Consider the following 20,216-nt stretch of genomic DNA (forward strand, 5'->3'; position numbering starts at 1 on the left):
CTTTTTGAAAAAGCATCTTTGAGACAATCATGACCTGGATTATTGAGAATCTCCATAGACATGTTGCTGAAATACTGAAAATTAAAAACAATACACCTCTGAAGAGCACTCAAGGAAGGAATACTAGCATTCAGACGAAGCCTGTACAATTTATAGAAGGGGAAGGGCCATATTGATAAAAATAACTGCAGACTACAAAGGAAGTAGCTGATGTGATGAGGCCTGAGGGGTTCAACAGCATGTTTTTCAGGACAGTGGTGTTAACTTTATTGATGTTGTGAGAAAAATAAATCTCTATCTCATAAATGAACAAGAGCAAGGAGACTATGAACAATTAAAAAGCATTTATTTAGAGTAAATTTTTGTAAAAGTTTGATTCTCTTTCTATCTTTCATGTTCCTTTATGAGATAGATATTTATTTTTCTCACAAACATTTTTATGCCCACAGATTGCATAAGCCTACTTGGTAGGTCACATGTAGCCTGAGCAGCCTATCTTGCGTAAATTAATATAGGCAATGGCAGATTCTGGAACTAATCTCTCCAGTCAATTTACCATATTTTTTGAGACTATAAGATGCACTGGAGTATAAGACGCACCAAGATTTCGAAGAGGTAAACAAGTAAAAAAAGAGTTTGCCCTCCCTGGTCCCCAGGAGCACTCTGCCTCCCAAACCCTCTATGTCTCCCATTTTTTTTTGCAAAAACGGGGCACACAGAGGGTTTGGGAGGCCTGCAGAGTGCTCCTGGGGTTGGGGAGGGCAAAAACAGCCCCCCCAGGGGGTTGGGGAGGCAAAAAACGGGCCCATTTTTCTAAATAATGGGCTGTGCAGAGAGTTTGGGAGGCCTGCGGAATATTCTTGAGGGCTGGAGAGAGCAAAAACTGCACTCCTGGGGGATTTGGATGGCCAAAAACAGGCCCATTTTTTGCCTGTTTTTCAAAAAAACGAGCCATGCAGAGGGTTTCGGAGGCCTGCAGAGTGCTTCTGAGGAGAGCAAAAATGGTACTCCTGTGGTGTTTGGAAAGCCAAAAACTGAACACGCAGAGGGTTTGGAAGGCCTACAGAATGCTCTTAAAGGTTGGGGAGGGCAAAAGTGCAGTTTTTGGGGAAAAGGGGCCTATTTTTCACCTCCACATCATATTTTTGCCCTGCCCAGTCCCTAGTAGCACTTTGCAGGTCTCCCAAACCCTCTATGCACAATTTTTGTAAAAAAACCAAGCCTGTTTTTGGCAAAAACGTGATGCATGGGGCTAGTTTTCTGGAGGCCAAAAATGCTGTATTTGGTGTATAACATGCACCAACATTTCCACCCTCTTTTAGTGGGGGGGAGTATGTCTTGTACTCTGAAAAGTATCTTATCTAACTCTCAAAGCAATCAAACTAAACTATTATGCTTAGGGAAGTTATTGATAAGGTAGGATTTTTGAAATTTGCAAGTAGGATATGTTTAAAAGACCTGTCTTGGATCATCTTAATCTAGAAAAAGCTCCACTTCTAAAATGCTGATTCCCAACAATAGTTTGATAAGGACAATTCACTTATTTCCTGAATTTCTTATGTATGAGTGCCCAGAAAAATACAATTGTCCCATTCATACCAAGGAATTATGATACTGACAAGCAGCATTTTCATATACAGATGTCTATTACTATTAGGTTCTGAATAGCTTTTATTTTACTTGCATGCATTCACAAATGTATTTCTTAGTATCTTCTCTTCTACATAGAAAAGTATTGAATATATGGTTCAGCTTTTGCAGAAGGAAATTCCAAAAGCTGTGTAGAACTCACATCTAAATTGCTTATTTAAGATGATCTCTTGTGCAACTTAATATCCCAAATTATTATTACTGAAAGATTTCATTCTGCAGATGTTGTTGTTGTTTTTGCCTAAATTCAGATTTATAATGTGAAGTGATTTGAGAATCCTTCAATCAGTTAGCTGTTTTGCAGCTAAGATTAATTTTAATTAGTTGAGCTATTTGTTGAAAAGCAAAATAAAAATATAAAATGAAATATGCTTAGAATTATTGCTCTTTATTTGAATTAGTTAAACTTTTATAAGAGTCCTACCTGGAAAATATATTTCCTATATTCTTGCAATCTCTTTATAAAATTATACACAACAATTATTTTATTTGTGTTTTATTTAGTAGTCTGAACATCACAAGCAATAATGTGGGGAGAAAATATTGTGAGGCAAAATGGATTACAAGAAAACAGTTCCTAAATTACAAACCAAAAGCAATTTTCACCAGTCTTATCCTGTAGTTTCTTCAGTTAGTTTTTCTGGGTCAGGTTCTAATACTTTCTCAGACTCTTCCCCAGTTTTTTCCTGTTCCTCTACTTTCTTTTGAGTTTCTCCTTGATCTGGTTCTCCCTCCATCTGTTGTAGTTCCCCATTCTCAGGCATAGGCATCTCTTCTCTTTCTTGGGGTAATACCTCTTCTCCTTCTTGGGGTAATACCTTTTCTCCTTCTTGGGGTAATACCTCTTCTCCTTCTTGGGGTAATACCTCTTCTCCTTCTTGAGGTAATACCTCTTCTTCTTCTTGAGGTAATACCTCTTCTTCTTCTTCTTCTTGGGGTAATACCTCTTTCACTTCTTCAGATTCAGGTTTTTCAGCTTCCTCCTTTTTTTCTTTATCAGCTGCATCTCTCTTGAGGGCCTCCTCCTTCTCTTCCTCCTCCTCCTCATCTTCTAACTCTGGGAAATAATAGAATTTCAATTTTTACATCCATCTCTACTCTAAGGTTTATGACTTCTCAGCCATATTTCCATTTTACAACTATGAGAAAGGCAAGATTACTAAGGAAGGAAAAAACCCAAAAGTGAGTCCAATTATAAAGGGAACATAAATGGATGGTTTTTGATTTCCTGTTCAGAACTTGAAGGCAGCTATATTATTCTACAATGCATTGCTATAATACCACTGCTTTTTGACAGTAGGTATAAGGATATGTAGATTCCTGACTTATCAGGAATACAAAGACAGGAGGCTACTCAACAATCCTCATTCTACCAACAAATAATAAGAGACTGGAGAAATACTACCACCTACAGGGCAAGCTTTTCTGTGCAACTGCAATGCTTATTCCTTCACTTTTAATACAGAATCTAAAATCATTGCATTCCAATATTTAATGTTGCCCATGGTTTTTTGAAACATGATTATTATGTATTCAATACATTTGTAGTATTTATTTACAAAGCAGGTAATAGAGACTTATCAGAGATTTTGTAATTTTAATTAAAATTGTCTACTTGAACATTTTAACCTTTATTTTCTGCTCAGCACAATAGGATTAATAATGTATTACTTATTTTAATTAATCCATTTTTGATCCCTGAACATTCTGAAATACTATTGACTGTTGCTTCTTTTTTCTATGTCTGTTACAAAATACAGCTCAAAAATAGCATTTTTATTATGGCTAAATTGATGGCTATCACATTTTCATTGCTTTTTATTTTCCTAGGAGACCACAGGCATCATAGTATGCTATAACAGTACTTGTGCAATCTTGTTTTGATACTGAAGTATCTAGATTTAAAAATTGGAATGTAGCATTTTTATTCAGTTTTTGAAATCATATTTCATATGTTGAATAGGATGATCTATTTTATAACCCTGAGCTGATTTTTGGTCATCTCGGAAAGGCTATGCTATGGAAATGTGGCTAAGATTTAATGACCCAAACAAAACCGAAAGCAAAGTAAAAGAGAAAATGATAAGAAGATGCAAGTGATATTACTGAAGACTCTTCATAACCTCTATTTTCTACCATAGAGGGGGTAAGGAGAAACGAATCCATAATTGCTATGGAAAAGCAGCATCGTCTAACATTGATTCCCCAAAATTCCAAAACTATAGGTCAACAAAGAAGCCCTTCTTACAATATCTAAGAGGCTATATAAAATCCAGTTAAGGAGAAAGTCCCATAGGTACTCAGTTGTCAAGTCATACATAGCTTTGTAAATTAACACATATACTTCTATTTGACTGTAGCCAGTACACAGCCCACAATATATGTGCAACTTGCTCTGAAAGTGGGAGCCAAATAAGATACAAGGTGCCTTAGCCTAATTGTAATTTCTGAATAGTTATTTAAACAGAGTTCCATGTAAAACACATTGTCTCTGTTTAAATAACTATTCAGAAAATATTATTTACTATCGTTAATCCTGCCTGTACCAGGTAAGAAAACAGCTGGTGTATAAACTAAAGTTGGTTAAAAGTTTTCCCAACTACATGCTGTTCAAGCAGAAGCTCTGAGTCTGGAAGAACTCCTTCAGTCACAAACCTATAGCTGAACAGGTAATGCCTGTTCAACAGGGATACCACTTGGTACCTAAGAGAATTCCAATATACAAATAGAAACTCCATTTTGCTTGGGTTAAATCTGAGCTGATGCCTTCCATCTGGACTCTTACAGCCTTTAGACACCAGGATAAAACTTTAATAGCATTTTCCCCACAATTCAAGGTACCAATAGATATATTAGTATTCTTAGCACATTAACGCAACCACATCCAAAATTGTTGGATGACCTCTTAGTAATTTCTTACAGATACTAAAAATCCAGCAGTGGGGTGGAAATATCAATCCTCATAACGGAAGGACCATCAAGCTAGCTTCTGTTCCTATACCACAACTGACTAAAACCAGGAAGGAAGGAATATGTTTGCCTGGAATATTCTGTAATCAATTTGGTACATACACCAACCTTTTAATTCACGCATCCTCTCAAGTCTCTGTTCTTCTTTCAACTCTTTGATGAACCCTTTGTTGGCTTCATCCAAAGCCTGGTAAAAAATATAGTCTGAATGCTATATAAATCTTCAGAAAAGTTTTAGGAGATACTCTCCTTGCACATTTAGTTTCATTAGTGTACAATTTAAACATTGAAGCATTGTCATAAATATGTGTACTTGTAAAATATGATTAACCAGGAAAAGCAAGGGAATTGGAGTTGGAACCCTCTTTTGTTTCTTTAAAGACAGTGGCACAAGGAAATTCACATATGTAATTCAAACCTAGTTATCTGGCATCTTCCAGTCATCAGAAAATTGTCAAAAGACTCTGATGGTCCTATGAGTGGAAAATTGGGGAAACAATTAAGTGGCTGGATCAGGTTACTTGTGCAGCAGATGATCAGAAATGGAAGGAAAATGTAGGAGCTCTTGACGAATATGGGTCCCAGCCTTACTAATTTTTTAGAACAAAAGAAGAGGTCTGTTGAGTTCTCCAACAATAGCCAGCCAGCAATTTCAAGAAATTACAAGCAACCTATGAAATCACTTCTTATCTATCTATATCCCAATATTTTGCTTAGTTTCATGTGCAAAATATTACTTTTCTCCAAATACAAGTAGTCCTCAATTTACAACCACAATTGAGCCCAAAATTTATGTTGCTAAATGAGAAATTCATTAAGTCCGTTTTGTGACATTTCTTGTCACTTTCGTTAAGTGAATAACTGCAATTGTTAAGTTAGTAACCCAGGTTGTTAAGTAAATTTGGTTTTGCATTGACTTTAGTTGACAGATGGTCACAAAATGTGATCACATGACCTCATAAATATGAACCAGTTGACAGCATCCGAATGTAAATCACAAGGGGGTGCTGCACCAGTAATAAGTGTGAAAAATGGTCTTCAGTCACTTTTTTCAGTGCTGTTCTAACTTCGAAGGATCATTAAATGAACTGTTGTAATGCAAAGATTACTTGTATAACTAATTCTGCATTTCCTTCCATTTTTAGAATCAAAGATATTGTAGCACAATGGAGGGATGTTTTTGCTTTCATAATAGCTTTTCCTCATGCCTCCTGTGATGATCTAGATTTACTATCTTCCCAAACATGTCATGTACTATTTTACTTTTTCAATCTCATAGCAGCAATAAGCTGCACTTTGGAAAGTCCCAACTTATCTTATCAACTTATCATGAAAATAAATCATTGGTCCTAATCCTTCCTGCAATTTTTTCCCAGCCTCCATTTTTGTATTACTTACAATGATGATTGCCTGCTGAGCTGCATCATTGTGGATACGTTTTGCCTTCTCTAGAGCCTTTTCAAAGTATGTGACTGCAGACTGAAAATCCTCCAGTTTCACTGTGAATAGAAAAATTTACACATGTAGTGTTCATGTGACACATTTCCAAACTATTACTGTGTATGGTGCAGGAACAGGATACTAAGTTTTTACTGCCCAGGATTTAGTATTTAATTTTTAATATCACTGACGATTTTACCCTTTTGTATAAAAACAGAGTTCATTAGTTCAAATTCTTTTGAATGCAGGAATTAAAAGCAATTGTCTAGGTGTTTAGCTGTCTCTCTTCATCCTTTTAAAGTTTAAGAGATCTCTATGTTTTCAAGACATAGAAGCAATCCTGTAGTTTTAAACAGCAATCTGAGTTGGATCTATTTGTATTTTAACAGTGAGCATGAATATGATTGTCAATAACTTGGCTAACTGAAGTTGCTGAATTGAATAATAGGTGGCAATTTTCTCTACCACAACAAGCTAAATATATCTGTAGAGATTATCTTATATAATGAAGAATGGAGAAGAAGGAAATCTGCTATGTAAAAGAGACCCAGTTCAGCCAGTAAAGATAAACATTTTTGGGTGTAAATCTTATGCAAAGGAACTTACCCTGTGCCTGTGCCACCAGTACCCCACCATTGAGCTGCCACTCAATATCTCCCTCTTCCTCCGCGCACTGCAAGGACTTTTCACCATAATCTCGAGCTTCAGCTGCTTTGTTGAGTTCTAGGTAGCATCTGCCAATTTCGTGGAATAGCCAAGTTTTCTCCAAATTACTCTTCATAAGAGGAATCTTTTCCTCCCAGCTTTGCAAAAAAAGAAATGTAAAGATTTATTAGCCTTTAAAAATACTTTTCTAGACTCCCATAAAGCTTCTGCCAAGCCCAAAACAGTAACAGTATAATCAACGCTCCTAGGATCAATCCCTGATTTCCATTTATACAATCGTAACACATCTCTCAACTTTCCTAAGGGTGAATCCTGACATTCAGAGATTAGACATTGCGATTAAAATGGTGGGGCCTTACAGTGGGGCAAAAAAGTATTTAGTCAGCCACCAATTGTGCAAGTTCTCCCATTTAAAAAGATGAGAGAGGCCTGTAATTGACATCATAGATAGACCTCAAGTATGAGAGACAAAATGAGAAAACAAATCCAGACAATCACATTGTCTGATTTGGAAAGAATGTTTTTGCACATTATGGTGGAAAATAAGTATTTGGTCACCTACAAACAAGCAAGATTTCTGGCTCTCACAGACCTGTAACTTCTTCTTTAAGAGGCTCCTCTGTCGTCCACTCATTACCTGTATTAATGGCATCTGTTTGAACTTGTTAGCAGTGTAAAAGACACCTATCCACAGCCTCAAACAGTCACACTCCAAACTCCACTATGGTGAAGACCAAAGAGCTGTCAAAGGACACCAGAAACAAAATTGTAGATCTGCACCAGGCTGGGAAGATTGAATCAGCAATAGGCAAGCAGCTTGGTGTGAAGAAATCAACTATGGGAGCAATAATTAGAACATGGAAGACATATAAAATCACTGATAATCTCCCTCAATCTGGGGCTCCATGCAAGATCTCACCCCGTGGGGTCAAAATGATCACAAGAACGATGAGCAAAAATCCCAGAACTACGTGGGAGGACCTAGTGAATGACCTGCAGAGAGCTGGGACCAACGTAACAAAGGTTACCATCAGTAACACACTATGCTGCCAGGGACTCAGATCCTGCAGTGCCAGACGCGTCCCCCTGCTTAAGCCAGTACATGTCAGGGCCCATCTGAAGTTTACCAGAGAGCATTTGGATGATCCAGAAGAGGACTGGGAGAATGTCATATGGTCAGAGGAAACCAAAGTAGAACTGTTTTGGTAGAAACACAACTCGTCGTGTTTGGAGGAGAGAGAATGCTGAGTTGCATCCAAAGAACACCATACCTACTGTGAAGCAAGGGGGGCGGGGGGGACAGCATGCTTTGGTGCTGTTTCTCTGCAAAGGGACCAGGATGACTGATCCGTGTACAGGAAAGAATGAATGGGGCCATGTATCGTGAGATTTTGAGTGCAAACCTCCTTCCATCAGCAAGGGCATTGAAGATGAAACTTGGCTGGGTCTTTCAGCATGACAATGATCCCAAACACACCGCCCAGACAACGAAGGAGTGGCTTCGTAAGAAGCATTTCAAAGTCCTGGAGTGGCCTAGCCAGTCTCCAGATCTCAATCTCATAGAAAACCTTTGGAGGGAGTTGAAAGGTCTACCTATGATGTCAGTTACAGGCCTCTCTCATCTTTTTAAGTGGGAGAACTTGCACAATTGGTGGCTGACTAAATTCTTTTTTGCCCCACTGTATAGGTCTAAAGGAGAGATGATTGATATGATGATTGACAGTTGGGAGTTGGCAGCTAAGACTTCAGGAGACAAATCTTATCTTTTTTCAGTGACGGGGATTATACAAAAATTCTTATCCTCAAGCCTACTGCTAGTTAGTAGCATCCATGAATGGCAAGCCAGTTTTCAGAAAAAAAAGAACAATTTCAAGTTTCCATAATAATAATAAAAATTTAATGTAACAGTTTCAGCTTTTAACATTAAATTTTCTATATCTTCTCATACTTTGGGAGATTTATTGGATTGAGTGAGGGTGTCCCTGTATCTCCCAATGATATAATTTTGTGTTGGCTAGGATTGATGGGATAGCATTTGGAGGCTACAGGTTCCCACTAACCTGGATTCCCATCATTGACCCCTGGCACAAATCAGTTCTAACAGCTGTTAATATATCATTACTTTTCTTTAATTGACATTGCTCTCCTTGATCATTTATAATCAGGTGAAGTTAAAATAGGACAAAATGGTCAATACTATTATTGCAGAAGGCAAAAGGTCTTATCACTGTTTGATTTCCACCTACGTGTCAATGGCTTCTTGAAAGTTGCCCATACGGGCATATACCCGACCAATGTTGTCAAGAGCTCTGGAGATGGCATCAGTCAAGTTGCTGCAAAAAGGCAAAAGCAAAAGTGCTGATACTATTTCAAAAATACTCCATCAGCCATCACCAATCCTGGATATTACATCTATGCACTAATGTATAGGGCTCTATAAATGCGTACAATACTTTAAAACATGAGTAGCAGTTTATGATTTGTAGTGAGATTGTGACCTCTGCCTCCGTTTTGCAGCCCCAATTTTCATCTCCAAAACTTAGCAGAAGAAACTTCTCAATGTTGCCTATTTTTAATGTGTTATGTGCCTATGCAAATATCCCTTATCATCTTCCAAACACAATATTTTGCTCTTGTAACTTTGCCTCGCAGACTAAAGAAAAATGCTATTAGAAAATTGTCTAGGGAACTCAGACTTATTTCATCTTTAATATGTATTGTTTGAGATAAGTGATACTGTAGAGTCTTCTTGAATATCTCTAATTACTGCTACATTGCCTATAGATATCAAAAGGGAATATCTGTTTAATTGTCCATAAGAATATATATACCTACTAAATATTGCATTACTACACATAAAATTTTACATACAAAATTTTATTGCACCTTACTTAATACATTAGGATAATACTTTGTTTTTCATATTGATAAATTTGTAGGCTTACAGGTAGTCCTCGATCTACAAACATAATGGAGCCTGATTATTAGTCACAAGTGGTGACAACCAATAAGTGAGACAGCCTCACTTAATGGCTCCCAGCCCGTTCTCCCAGTGCCAGTTACTCAAGTACATGGGTCCTTAAGCGAGCATGGGATACTTCATGGGTGAGAGAAGTCCTGGGAAGCCTGCCACCTTATTGAATTCAGAGGTAGACGAGCAACAAATGGCTTTACAAAGCAGAAACATCCCAATCGGGGAACAGCCCGGTTAGATTAATGCTAGTGCCATATTCCAATACCAGAGAGGCTTCCAAACAAGCCTCTGTGGAAAAGAATCTCTGCCCCCTCAGCTGGTCATTGGGAGGAGCAACATTTCCTTTGCTTAACCCCTTCTCTCCTCCAGAAACCCACATTTCAATGAAGAAACAAACAAACAAAAAAACCTGGGAGGACATACTTGTTGATAGTTCCCTCCTATCCCAAGGTGCTGAAAGTAAACTCCACCTCTGCCCTCCAATCTCGATCCCATTTGCTAAATTTACTGTCGGTCTGGCAAGTTGATGACAAAAACTCTTAAGTTCTTACTTTGACAAGTGACTGCCAGGCTGAGGAGCAGAGGAAAGGAAGGATGGATGCAAGAAAAAAAAACTTTCTGCAACTTGTTTTTGTGTGGAAGAGCTGGGGGAAAAAATCTAGCTCAAAAGAAAAAGCAGCTACAGCACAAAAGCGCAACAAATGACCACAGCAGAAGTTGGGTCCTAAAAGCTGTCCTACAGGCAACACTTAAGCAAGGGGAAAACTTGGGGAAGCTCATCCTGCAGCTGGCACCTTTGTATACAGGCGGCTGGCTTTCCCAAAGCTTAGCAAGAGCCAGGAAAGGTTTGCAATCTCTCAACAGCCAGCTGAGCGGAGTAGAAAGCTTGGAAAGTAGCTGCCATTTCTGCAAGAAATTGTTGAGGCGCTGAAAATGGCAGCTGCTTCCAGGAGGTATGGGGAGCAGCGCTGCAGTCAGGACAGGATCGGGGGGGGGGGGGGGGGGGGGAGGGAAAAGTGAAAAGTGGGATCCTTGTGGTTGGTCATAAGTATGAATGACCGCAGGGTCATTGCAGCCACCATAAGTTTGAAACAGACTCATATAAAGGTTCTGCCGTAACTTTGAGTAGCCATCAAGTGACTGAATGTATCCCGAGGATTACCTGTATAGGTTTAGTTGGATTTTTTTATAGATTTAATATTTGTAACTTTACATTGTATTTAGTTCCCCTTATTAATTTTATATGGTGAATGTATTGCATTTTATGTATTTTTTTCATACTATCATGCTCATTGATCAAAAGAGCTTTTCTCTCAAAGATGGGTATCTTTTCTGCTTCTGCCAAAGTTGCCTATCTCTGCTTCAAACAGGGCAAAGCAGCAGATGAGACTTGGAACATTATGCTGCTGTTTAAAGTATTATAAGAACAAATTATAACAACTGATTTAAAAAGAAGACTAAAGAAAACAATTACATGATATGGATTTTTTAAATTTTTGTTCAAAATATCTTTATACAAAAATATTTTTCTTATATATTTAAGAGAGCAATATGGCAAGGGTAGCAATTTAACTTTTTTAATGGCTAATGCTGAATATTTTTAATTATTGGAGAGTGAAATCACAGCAGAAATAATTTAACTCAGTAAAAATTAATTCAGTAAAATTATTATCTTGAAACTGTAGATTTATCATAAATCTTGGAATTTGTGTCCCTGAATCATAAAATGTCATTAAAGGGCCTCAGCAATTGAGAGTGGGTAGTACAGTGGAAAACTCCAGTTATTTTTATCTTTCTTAACCACTCCACCTCAAATAACTCTGCACTCAAGATAGTAGAGATATTGTAGGGAAGTTAGACAGGACAGACTTGTCTAACAATGGAAATTTTCCTCCAAGGAGCTCAGAAGAAGTGCATACATTGATATGTTAATCACACATGGATTTCTAATAGTTAACAAGCTAACATATCCCTTGGGTAATTTTGCTTTTCCCAGCAAAGACAAAAACTGAGTGATTGTTTCTTTCCTACTTTTCTTTGGCAATATCCAAATCTAGCCGGTGGCTCTGCAAAGCTTCTATCATATTCCCCATCTCAATGTGAGCATTTCCAATGCAGCTGTAAAGATTTCCAACCAGCTCACTCCTGTTGGGAATTTCATCATCGGACCAGCTCTGGATTTTTTTCAGTACTTGCTCAGCTTTCTGGAAACTTCTTTCAGGGCAGCCACTGGTCAGCACTTAAAAGAAAAACTCTGCATGAATAAATATGCTAATCAAGCATGTATGCATAGAAACAATGTACAGAGATTCAGCACGATCATATAAAATACTTGTTTATCAAATTTTTCTCAGTAGTTTGAACATAATAGCTGATTTAGGTGGTATTAAAAAGAAACTAGATACATTCATAAAGGCAGGACAATAAATAGCCATTATATTTGATTCCTGTATAACTCTTAAATCATGAAATATAGCTCAAATATCAGCAAGAAAAATCTTAGATACTTCCATGCATTGCTTATAATTTTAGATTATATGTGGCTTGTAATGAAGCATTTACTGAACTTGTGCATCAAATTGTATTATTCTTTTTTTTTTCCTAAGTAAAAAGCCCTCCCAAATCCCTCCATGCGTGAGAACTTCATGAACAAACTTGGCTGGGTAATGAGTTACACCGAATGCTAAATTATAGATGAACCAGCAGAGTTTCTCTTATATTCTTAAATTTGCCAATGCCAGAAAATGTCAAAAGAAATTCAGATACCAAAAACTCAATTTTGGAATCTGTTACTATTAGCAGAAATACTTTTTTTCCCCCCTCAATTATTAGAGCTCTTCTTCAAGCAATAAAAAGGATCTGACTATATAAATCTATATATATAAATATGATGTGCTACCACTAGATGGAGATCAATCCATCTAGTGGTAGCACATGTGGAGGCTATAGGAGATAATACTTTAGTGGTTCTCAGAAGATAAGAGGTATGACTCAAAGAACTTACTAATTGGTGCTGAGGACTTTTTTCTTAGTAAGAAATATGATTCTACATACCAAAATATTACATTCTATACAGGAGTGGGTTGCTGCTGGTTTTACTACCAGTTTGCAACCCGCACGTGCGCATGCGCAGAACAATTTACAGTGAACTGTGCACGCGCAGTCACTAAATACCAAAATGGTGGTCACTGCCAGTTCTGCGACCCAGGCCTGAATCCCACTAGCGGTTCAACAAACCGGGCTGGTAGCAACCCGCCTCTGATTCTATATATTAAGAAATCACATATATATTACATACAGTATATCGTTTCAAAGAATTGACAAAAAACAAATTTGAAGGATCCTGATAGCACATTTTCTTACTTAGGACAATCCCTGTTCTGTAAACATTGCAGTGCTCTCTTATTCGAGGCAGCACACAAACAATCCCATTAATAAATTCTAACTGCTTCCTATTTTCACCTGAGCCACCTACGGATATCAATGTCCTCCATGCTCTTTAGTATGTATCTTGCCACCTCAGAGGGCTTCCGCTTCTGATCTCGGGTCCATCTTTTCAACATAAGCTTGCGATCTCTGATCCGGGCATAAATAGGTTTTTGTTGCTGCCAGAAATCTGTGCGAGTATCCAGGTAGGAAAGACCCTCATTAAGTAAGTCTCCAACAGTTACTCCCTGCTTGGTTACACTTTTGATCAACTCTGCAAAAAAGCCAGAGGCAAAAATAGGGCGAGTTGTTATTGAGTAGATAAGTTATATACATACATACATACATACATACATACATACATACATACATACATACATACAACCAATCCTGTTGGTGTTAACCTACTATACCTGCTTGACTCAGAGTATTCAAATGTAATTTCCTCTATAAATGCTTTCCAGACTTCTGAAAGAGAGGTTCAAGCTCAGCGTGTTAGCCACTGAGCCAACTCATCCCTATTGCAGGTTATAATGCTGGACAAAAACATTGTGTGTACTAAAAACAAATCACTTTATGGTTTAATGCATATATGAGCCCAACTTCTTCAAAGAACTTGTCCTAATGTTGATATGTAGTATCAGCACACTTAACAGACAACCTTAAAATAATAGGGGAAAAAACCACAGAATCAGATATACCGATATACCGTATTTTTTAGAGTATACGGAGAATAAGAAGCACCTTAGTTTTTGGGAAGGAAAATAAGGGCGGGGGATTCTGCCTACCAACTGTTCATCTGGCTAGAGTCCTTAGTGTGGTCAGCTTTAGCACATAAGTTTGCTGGTTTTGAGTGTGTGCATGCTTTTTATCCCCTGGACTATGTATTCCAAGTAAGGCCATACTGATTAACAATCACTTACAATTATTACAAACAATCATTATTGAGGGCAAGTGAGAAGTCTATTTGGACAAAAAAGGAGTACCCTTTCCTATCTTAACTCTATCTTAAATCATCAACCAGCATGATCGATGCTATTTCTATTCTGGAAACTTGGGAGTAGTAATACTAGCGAATTATCTGCTCCACAGAAAAGTTGAAGGGCATTCTTAAATGAGAAAATTCAAAGAAGATAGCCACAATTTGCAAAAGAATGTGTTGCATTGGAGAGAAGTAGATTTTCCATTTCTTGAGAAATTGTTTTTGAAGCACAGATTCTATTCTGTTTGTCTCTACTCACTCAGGTTTAGCGATATCCAAAGGGGTGAGTATGCTGCAGTAAAAATATTGGAAGCTTTTTTTTCAGCCCTAATGAGGTGCTAACGATCTTACTTCTTCCCTGGTTTGCCTGCTTTTCTCATTGCTGCTCCCTCCAATGATCAGCTGTGCTTTAGAACCTTTTTTTCAGCCCTAATGAGGTGCTAACATAGGAGAGAGCAGCAATGAGAAAAGCAGCCTCACTTCACTTGTTAGCACCTCATTAAGGCTGGAAAAAAGCTTCAAAAAAGCTACATTGTGAATATAAAATGCACCCAAATTTCAGCTTTTTAGTGGGGAGGGGAAGTGTGTGTATACTCTGAAAAATACAGTAACAGTGCAGTACTCTGAGTAGTGCAGTAAGAAACTAAGGGATCATATATTTTCTTTCCTGCTTCATTTTTGTGAAGCAGTTTCTGTGTTTCATTTATCTGCCTCCTTTTCTATTTTGAAATAAACATGGAAAATCAGGATTTTTCAGAAAATATAACTATAATCCTCTTGTGAAAACGAAATAACTATGGCTCAGATTTAGGAGAAAGGAATCAAAGTGTGTGATTGGTGTTTGAGCCCCTCTATTTGAGCCTACCACTACCAGAAAGCTCTATCAGAAGGTAATCTCACAGAGCCACATAACAGTCAAGTTCTCTCTCTTCAATAATCCTTTCCATGGGCTTGTCCACTAAGGAAATTGTATATTGTAAAGGATTCTGAAACTTGTTAAAATATGCATGCACTTCTCTAGCAAGCTTTTGCATTTGGCTACTATTCCTTCACAAACTGTATGTGCCTTAACTATGGAACAATTTTACTAGTGCACATTGCAGAAAAGATTATTAACCTAGACAAGTAATTGCTTTCCTGAAAAAGTCAATTTCACAGGGGTGGACAAACTAATAAGGTGTGTGGCTCTGAGGTTCCCAGGGCCCCGCACTGTACAAATGCATTAAATTAAAACCTTCATCCTTGAGCAGTTTTTGCAGAAAAGCCTTGTCAACATAGAGCTCTCCCAGGAGCTGCCTTTCCATCTTCTCATTCCTTTCGGGGACCTGTTGTTTAGTTAAGTATTTTGAATCCTTTTTGATATGAAGTTTCTGCTTTGCTTTTTTACTCTGTCATAAGAAAAGAAAAGCACACTTTACAAGGTCATTTTTTTTAGACTTCTCCTTTTTCTGCAGCGTTATTTCTTCAGAAAAAAAACAAAAAGGAACCCTGGAAGATAGCAAAGCTATCTCTCAAACTGAACAGATCCAAGACCATAGATTAAAACAACAGCACATTTCAGATTGCGATGGAGAGAGGGTTTCTACAACTTGAGAGGTTTGGGATATTATTATTAAAAATTCAAGAATTATGTCAATCTATGCTCTCATCTAGAATGGTGATTCGGGGTATGAACTATAAACATAGAAGCCTTGTCTTACGCATTCTATGCAACTTACTATGCAACTTCCTCCAAAACAATTTAAGGGCAACAATGATACTCTTTTGTTTTAGAAGGTTTTCTCTAGATGCTTAGCTAATGTATAAGAAGCTATTTAAACTGTTGACAAGTATAAACAGAAATAGATAAACATTTGGCACTTTAAAAGTCCAATTTAAATGAAGGGAATTTAAGAATATGACTGCAACATTCACAATCTATGCAAAGTGAACAATCATTAGTGTGATTATTGTTGTGTATGATTATTATTCTCATGATCTGACATTGTTAGGTTCTACATGGTGAATTCTCTGTTTCTTCCCCATCAAAATATTGTATGAATAATGGAATATTATATATTTCTGATCAAGTATAGGCAATACAGTACAATAGACAATTGTAGTCTGTCTAGATAGTATACCCCTGGCATCATCACTAGTATCCAACACTTAGGAAATTGTTTGCCTTTAGGAGAGATCAAGTGTCTCAGGAAAAATAACTGATCAAATATCATCTTATGCAAAAACTAATAAAAAAACAAATAGTTATTTTTTTTAATATTCATATTATAAACTATTTACAAATGGATAGGACAAAAGTAGTTTTCAGGAGAATGAAGATATTGCTACTGGTCTCACATATTATGGTTCAAGAAAAAGGTCAATAAACTGCAAAACCCAACGATTCTTATTATCTAGCCCATCCCAATGCCTTGAAACTCATTCCATTTTTTCTATTTACTCCTACAATAAGCACAAAATAATCACTTTGGAAAAAGCTGTAGGGACCTTACCTCTGCCTGGCGACTCAGAAAGCAGAGGTCCCCTCTATTCTCCAATCTCACGGATGATGGGCCTACAGACAGAGAAGGTACCAAGAGGTCAGGAAGGCCCTACAAAGCACCTATTGCAAGTAACAGTCAATAGGACATGTAGAAGAAAGAATATCAACTTTATTAAAACACACACATATTTCAACCCTCTGGTAATTTATTTTCCTTTTATCAATGTTTTTAATTTTTTTAAAAAACATAGTTTAGATTAGAATATTACAAACTATTTCAAATGTGGATGAATCACAGTTTTGTATAATGGCATATATTTTATTTCCCCTATGTACTTTCCTCAAGATATCATTGCCTTATCTGGATGTGTAGTTACAAGCCAGTGAATAATGCAATATTGAATTACGGTTGATGATGTCCTGCTTAAAATCTACCCCCATTCATAGAAATTCAGTGGGTGACTTTGGGTCAATCACTGTCTCTCAATCACTTTATTCAAAAGATTGTTAGTTTAAAGAAAAATTGGGAGGAGGAAACATTATGTATGATCCCTTGTGTTCCTGAAAGAAAGTAAACCAATCAAACTGAAGATTGAATCAGAATCTTTTTCAGAAAGGATTTTGAAAATATTCCATTTGTTTCCTTTAGAAATATGAGAAATAATAATGAGATGGTCTGTAAAAAAACCTTTCAATTGCAAAAGAAATTCTTCTTAAAAGCTTAATACTTTATTTGATTTTGAAAAGAACAAAATGCATTCTTTGGTTTATTTACTTTTTTCAGAAGTGAAGACCATGTATTATATACAATCCTCACACAGCACAATATTTGACTGGTTTTTTTCCCCCCATATGTTTTCTATCACATTCAAATCTGACAGATAAAATAAAATAAACATATCAAGGAAAATTATATTACTTACTTCCAACTGAATTTTCAATTGCTTCTTTGGATTTCTGAATACCCAGTCTGAATTTCTGCAAATCAGGGCGGAGCTTGTGCCCTCGATGATAAAATACCAAAGCAAATTCAAAATCTCCCATGGTATACAAAGCTTCTGCTTTTTGATACAGTCCCTGTAACAGAAAGGAAAACTATTGGAATGAAAAAAGAACAATTGGAAGAAATATATATTGTACACGCAAGTGAACAGCAAGTTCAACATCCAACAATTATCCCAACATCCAATAATTTGTCAGATGTGACCAACTGAAATTTGATTACAATCCAAGAATATTTTCTCTTCTCCATTGCCAGCTTTATACTATTTTATTTAATTAGTTCTTTTTAACAGACTATCTTCCAGTTTATCCCTTTACACTTCTAATTTGCATTGCTTTCATTATGATTTTCTAACCTGTAATTTTTTTTCCAGAATTGGGTAGGGGGGACATAACTTCCTTCTAGCAACAAACTAGATAACCAATGAGAAATTTTGAAATCTCCTAGATTTGGAACAGATATCTTTGCTTACCTTAGTAAATTCTTTGTCAGCAGTCAGAGAGGCTTCTGCATCTTTTAGGGCATTTTGTGTATCTCCAAGTCTCAAGTAGCATTTTGAACGGGCAACAAGGCAGTTTCTGTCGCCAGGTTGAAGCTGTAAGGCCTAATCCATAAAAATATTTTTTTCAATCTCGCTCATATTATCACTGCTACAAGCTGAGCATTTCATACCCATTATTTCTCTGGTGAAATTGGGGACATATTTTTCTTATGTGTAAATTGTATTATAAAATTTATAAGGTGCATTCTGTTATTATATATTGCTAAACTCTGGATGTTGTGATCATATTCTCTGCAGCATCTCTACTCTCTGTCTTAAGTATCATATTCTTGATGTAAGTGCCACAAAAAAATAATTTCTGGCCAACTTTTTCTTCTTCCGTCCTTTTCTCCCATTTGTGTTTACAGACAGAAGCTCTAATAATAATAAAGGAATATGCTGCAACATGCATGTTAACTGATGAGAAAGTTTCATCTCAAAGATAGGAGAGAGCACAGAGCCAAATGGAAAATAAAACAGGAAATTTGCCTTGTTGCTATTGTTACCAGCTTTGAAAACCTGTAGGACCCTAGAGGTGGAAAAATGTCTCTACACTGCCTCCTCTATTTGGATAGCATATCTAAACAGCAAATATCTGGACAATCATTAAATCTTGGGGGGCAGATTTCCCAGGGGGTTAAATTGGCACCAACCAAGAAGAGAAGCAACCTAGAATGAAGGAGAAATTAGGACAATTAACCAGCTAGCCTCCATAAGTCGTGGGTGCTCCATCAGTGGAGGTTTCCAAGAAGAGACTGGACAGCCGTTTGTCTGAGATGGTACAGGGTCTCCTGCCTGAGCAGGGGGCTGGACTAGAAGATCTCCAAGGTCCCTTCCAGCTCTGTTATTCTGTTAATTAATTAAAGGCAGGCAGGAAATTCTAACTTTTTGCTGCTCCTCTAATTACTGGAGTTTAGAAACAGTAGCCTTACAACTACAAAGCCCCACTACTGTAGCATTCCCCAGTCAATTCTCACTGCACGGAACTTTACCCATCACATCTGGACGACCCAGGGGCAAGTCCCCAGCTTGCCGTGCAGCTTCTCATAACCTGTCTCTGTGCAGCTTTGCTGTCGGGAGGAGATCAAACAAGGCTCTTGCAACTGCCCTTCGTGGGATTCCCGCTCCAGTATTAAACCCTCCCCAGCTCTCGGCTCTCTGATGCCTGCCTGCCTGCCTGTCTGTCTGGGAGGCAGGCTCATTTCTCCCCGTCCATCTAGCGGACTTCTCCGAATATCTGCACGGAGAATGCTCACGTAAGTGTAGTAGGACAGAGCTTTGGTGAGCTCCCCGCGTCGGCTAAGCATGGTTCCTTCAGCCAAGAGGCTGGGGAAAGTCCCCCGCAAAACTTCCCCCTCGTTGTCCCCCATCTTGGAAGAAGGCAAAGCGCCGAGAAGGACGCGACGCAGTTGCCGCGCAACTTGCAGCCTAGCAACGGCAACACTTCCGGTAATCCGACGGGAAGCCGGATGGATCAAAGGGTTTTTAAACTTTGGAAGAAGCCATTCAGAGGTCTTCAAACTTGGTAACTTTAAGACTTATGGACTTCAACTCCCAGAATTCTCCAGCCAGCTCTGCTATATAGTATTGGGATTGTCATTTAAACTTCCGGATGATCACTAGATGGCTTGTTGTATAAATATTTTGCACTCCAGATATAGCAACCCTGTTTTATATGGCTCTCCTTTTGCAGAACTATTAATCTAAGCTTAACTGACTCTGCCCAATTTTGTTTATTCTTTGGCTGTCACCTATCCATTTCTTCTATTAAAAATCACATCTCTGAACTGAGACTTCATTTAAGGCCGTCTTCATAATTTAGCAAAGGTAAAAAGTAAAGTCTCCTTCAAGTCAAGCTCATCTGGTAAGGATTACATGGACACATCCTTGAAAATGCCCCTGCCGGTACTGACATCTGATAACACAACATCTACAAACAAACAACCAAGTTCAGGGAGCACCAAGCACACCACAATTTTTCTGTTTTCAGATGGAGAGATGTACAAAGTGGTCTCATCATAAAAGGTTCAGTAGATTTTTTTTTTTAAAGCGTACTAGGCAGATGATAGTTGCTTCCCATTT

General features: G+C 37.6%; 1 protein-coding gene across 1 annotated transcript; it reads right to left on the reverse strand.

The window, feature by feature from the left end:
- Window positions 1–2,163: 2,163 nt before the first annotated feature.
- Window positions 2,164–19,504, reverse strand: TTC25 (tetratricopeptide repeat domain 25). The gene is made up of 12 exons (XM_032237220.1): window positions 19,391–19,504; window positions 18,066–18,197; window positions 17,514–17,667; window positions 16,601–16,662; window positions 15,343–15,496; window positions 13,176–13,400; window positions 11,732–11,939; window positions 8,973–9,059; window positions 6,667–6,863; window positions 6,019–6,119; window positions 4,729–4,807; window positions 2,164–2,707 (listed from the first exon to the last, which is right to left on the reverse strand). Exons 1-12 carry the CDS (start codon window positions 19,502–19,504, stop codon window positions 2,262–2,264), a joined length of 1,959 nt encoding a protein of 652 aa, XP_032093111.1. The 3' UTR covers window positions 2,164–2,261.
- Between the last annotated feature and the right edge of the window lie 712 nt (window positions 19,505–20,216).

Source organism: Thamnophis elegans, chromosome Z (genome assembly GCF_009769535.1).
Source record: "Thamnophis elegans isolate rThaEle1 chromosome Z, rThaEle1.pri, whole genome shotgun sequence".
In the NCBI taxonomy this organism is placed as follows: Eukaryota; Metazoa; Chordata; class Lepidosauria; order Squamata; family Colubridae; genus Thamnophis; species Thamnophis elegans.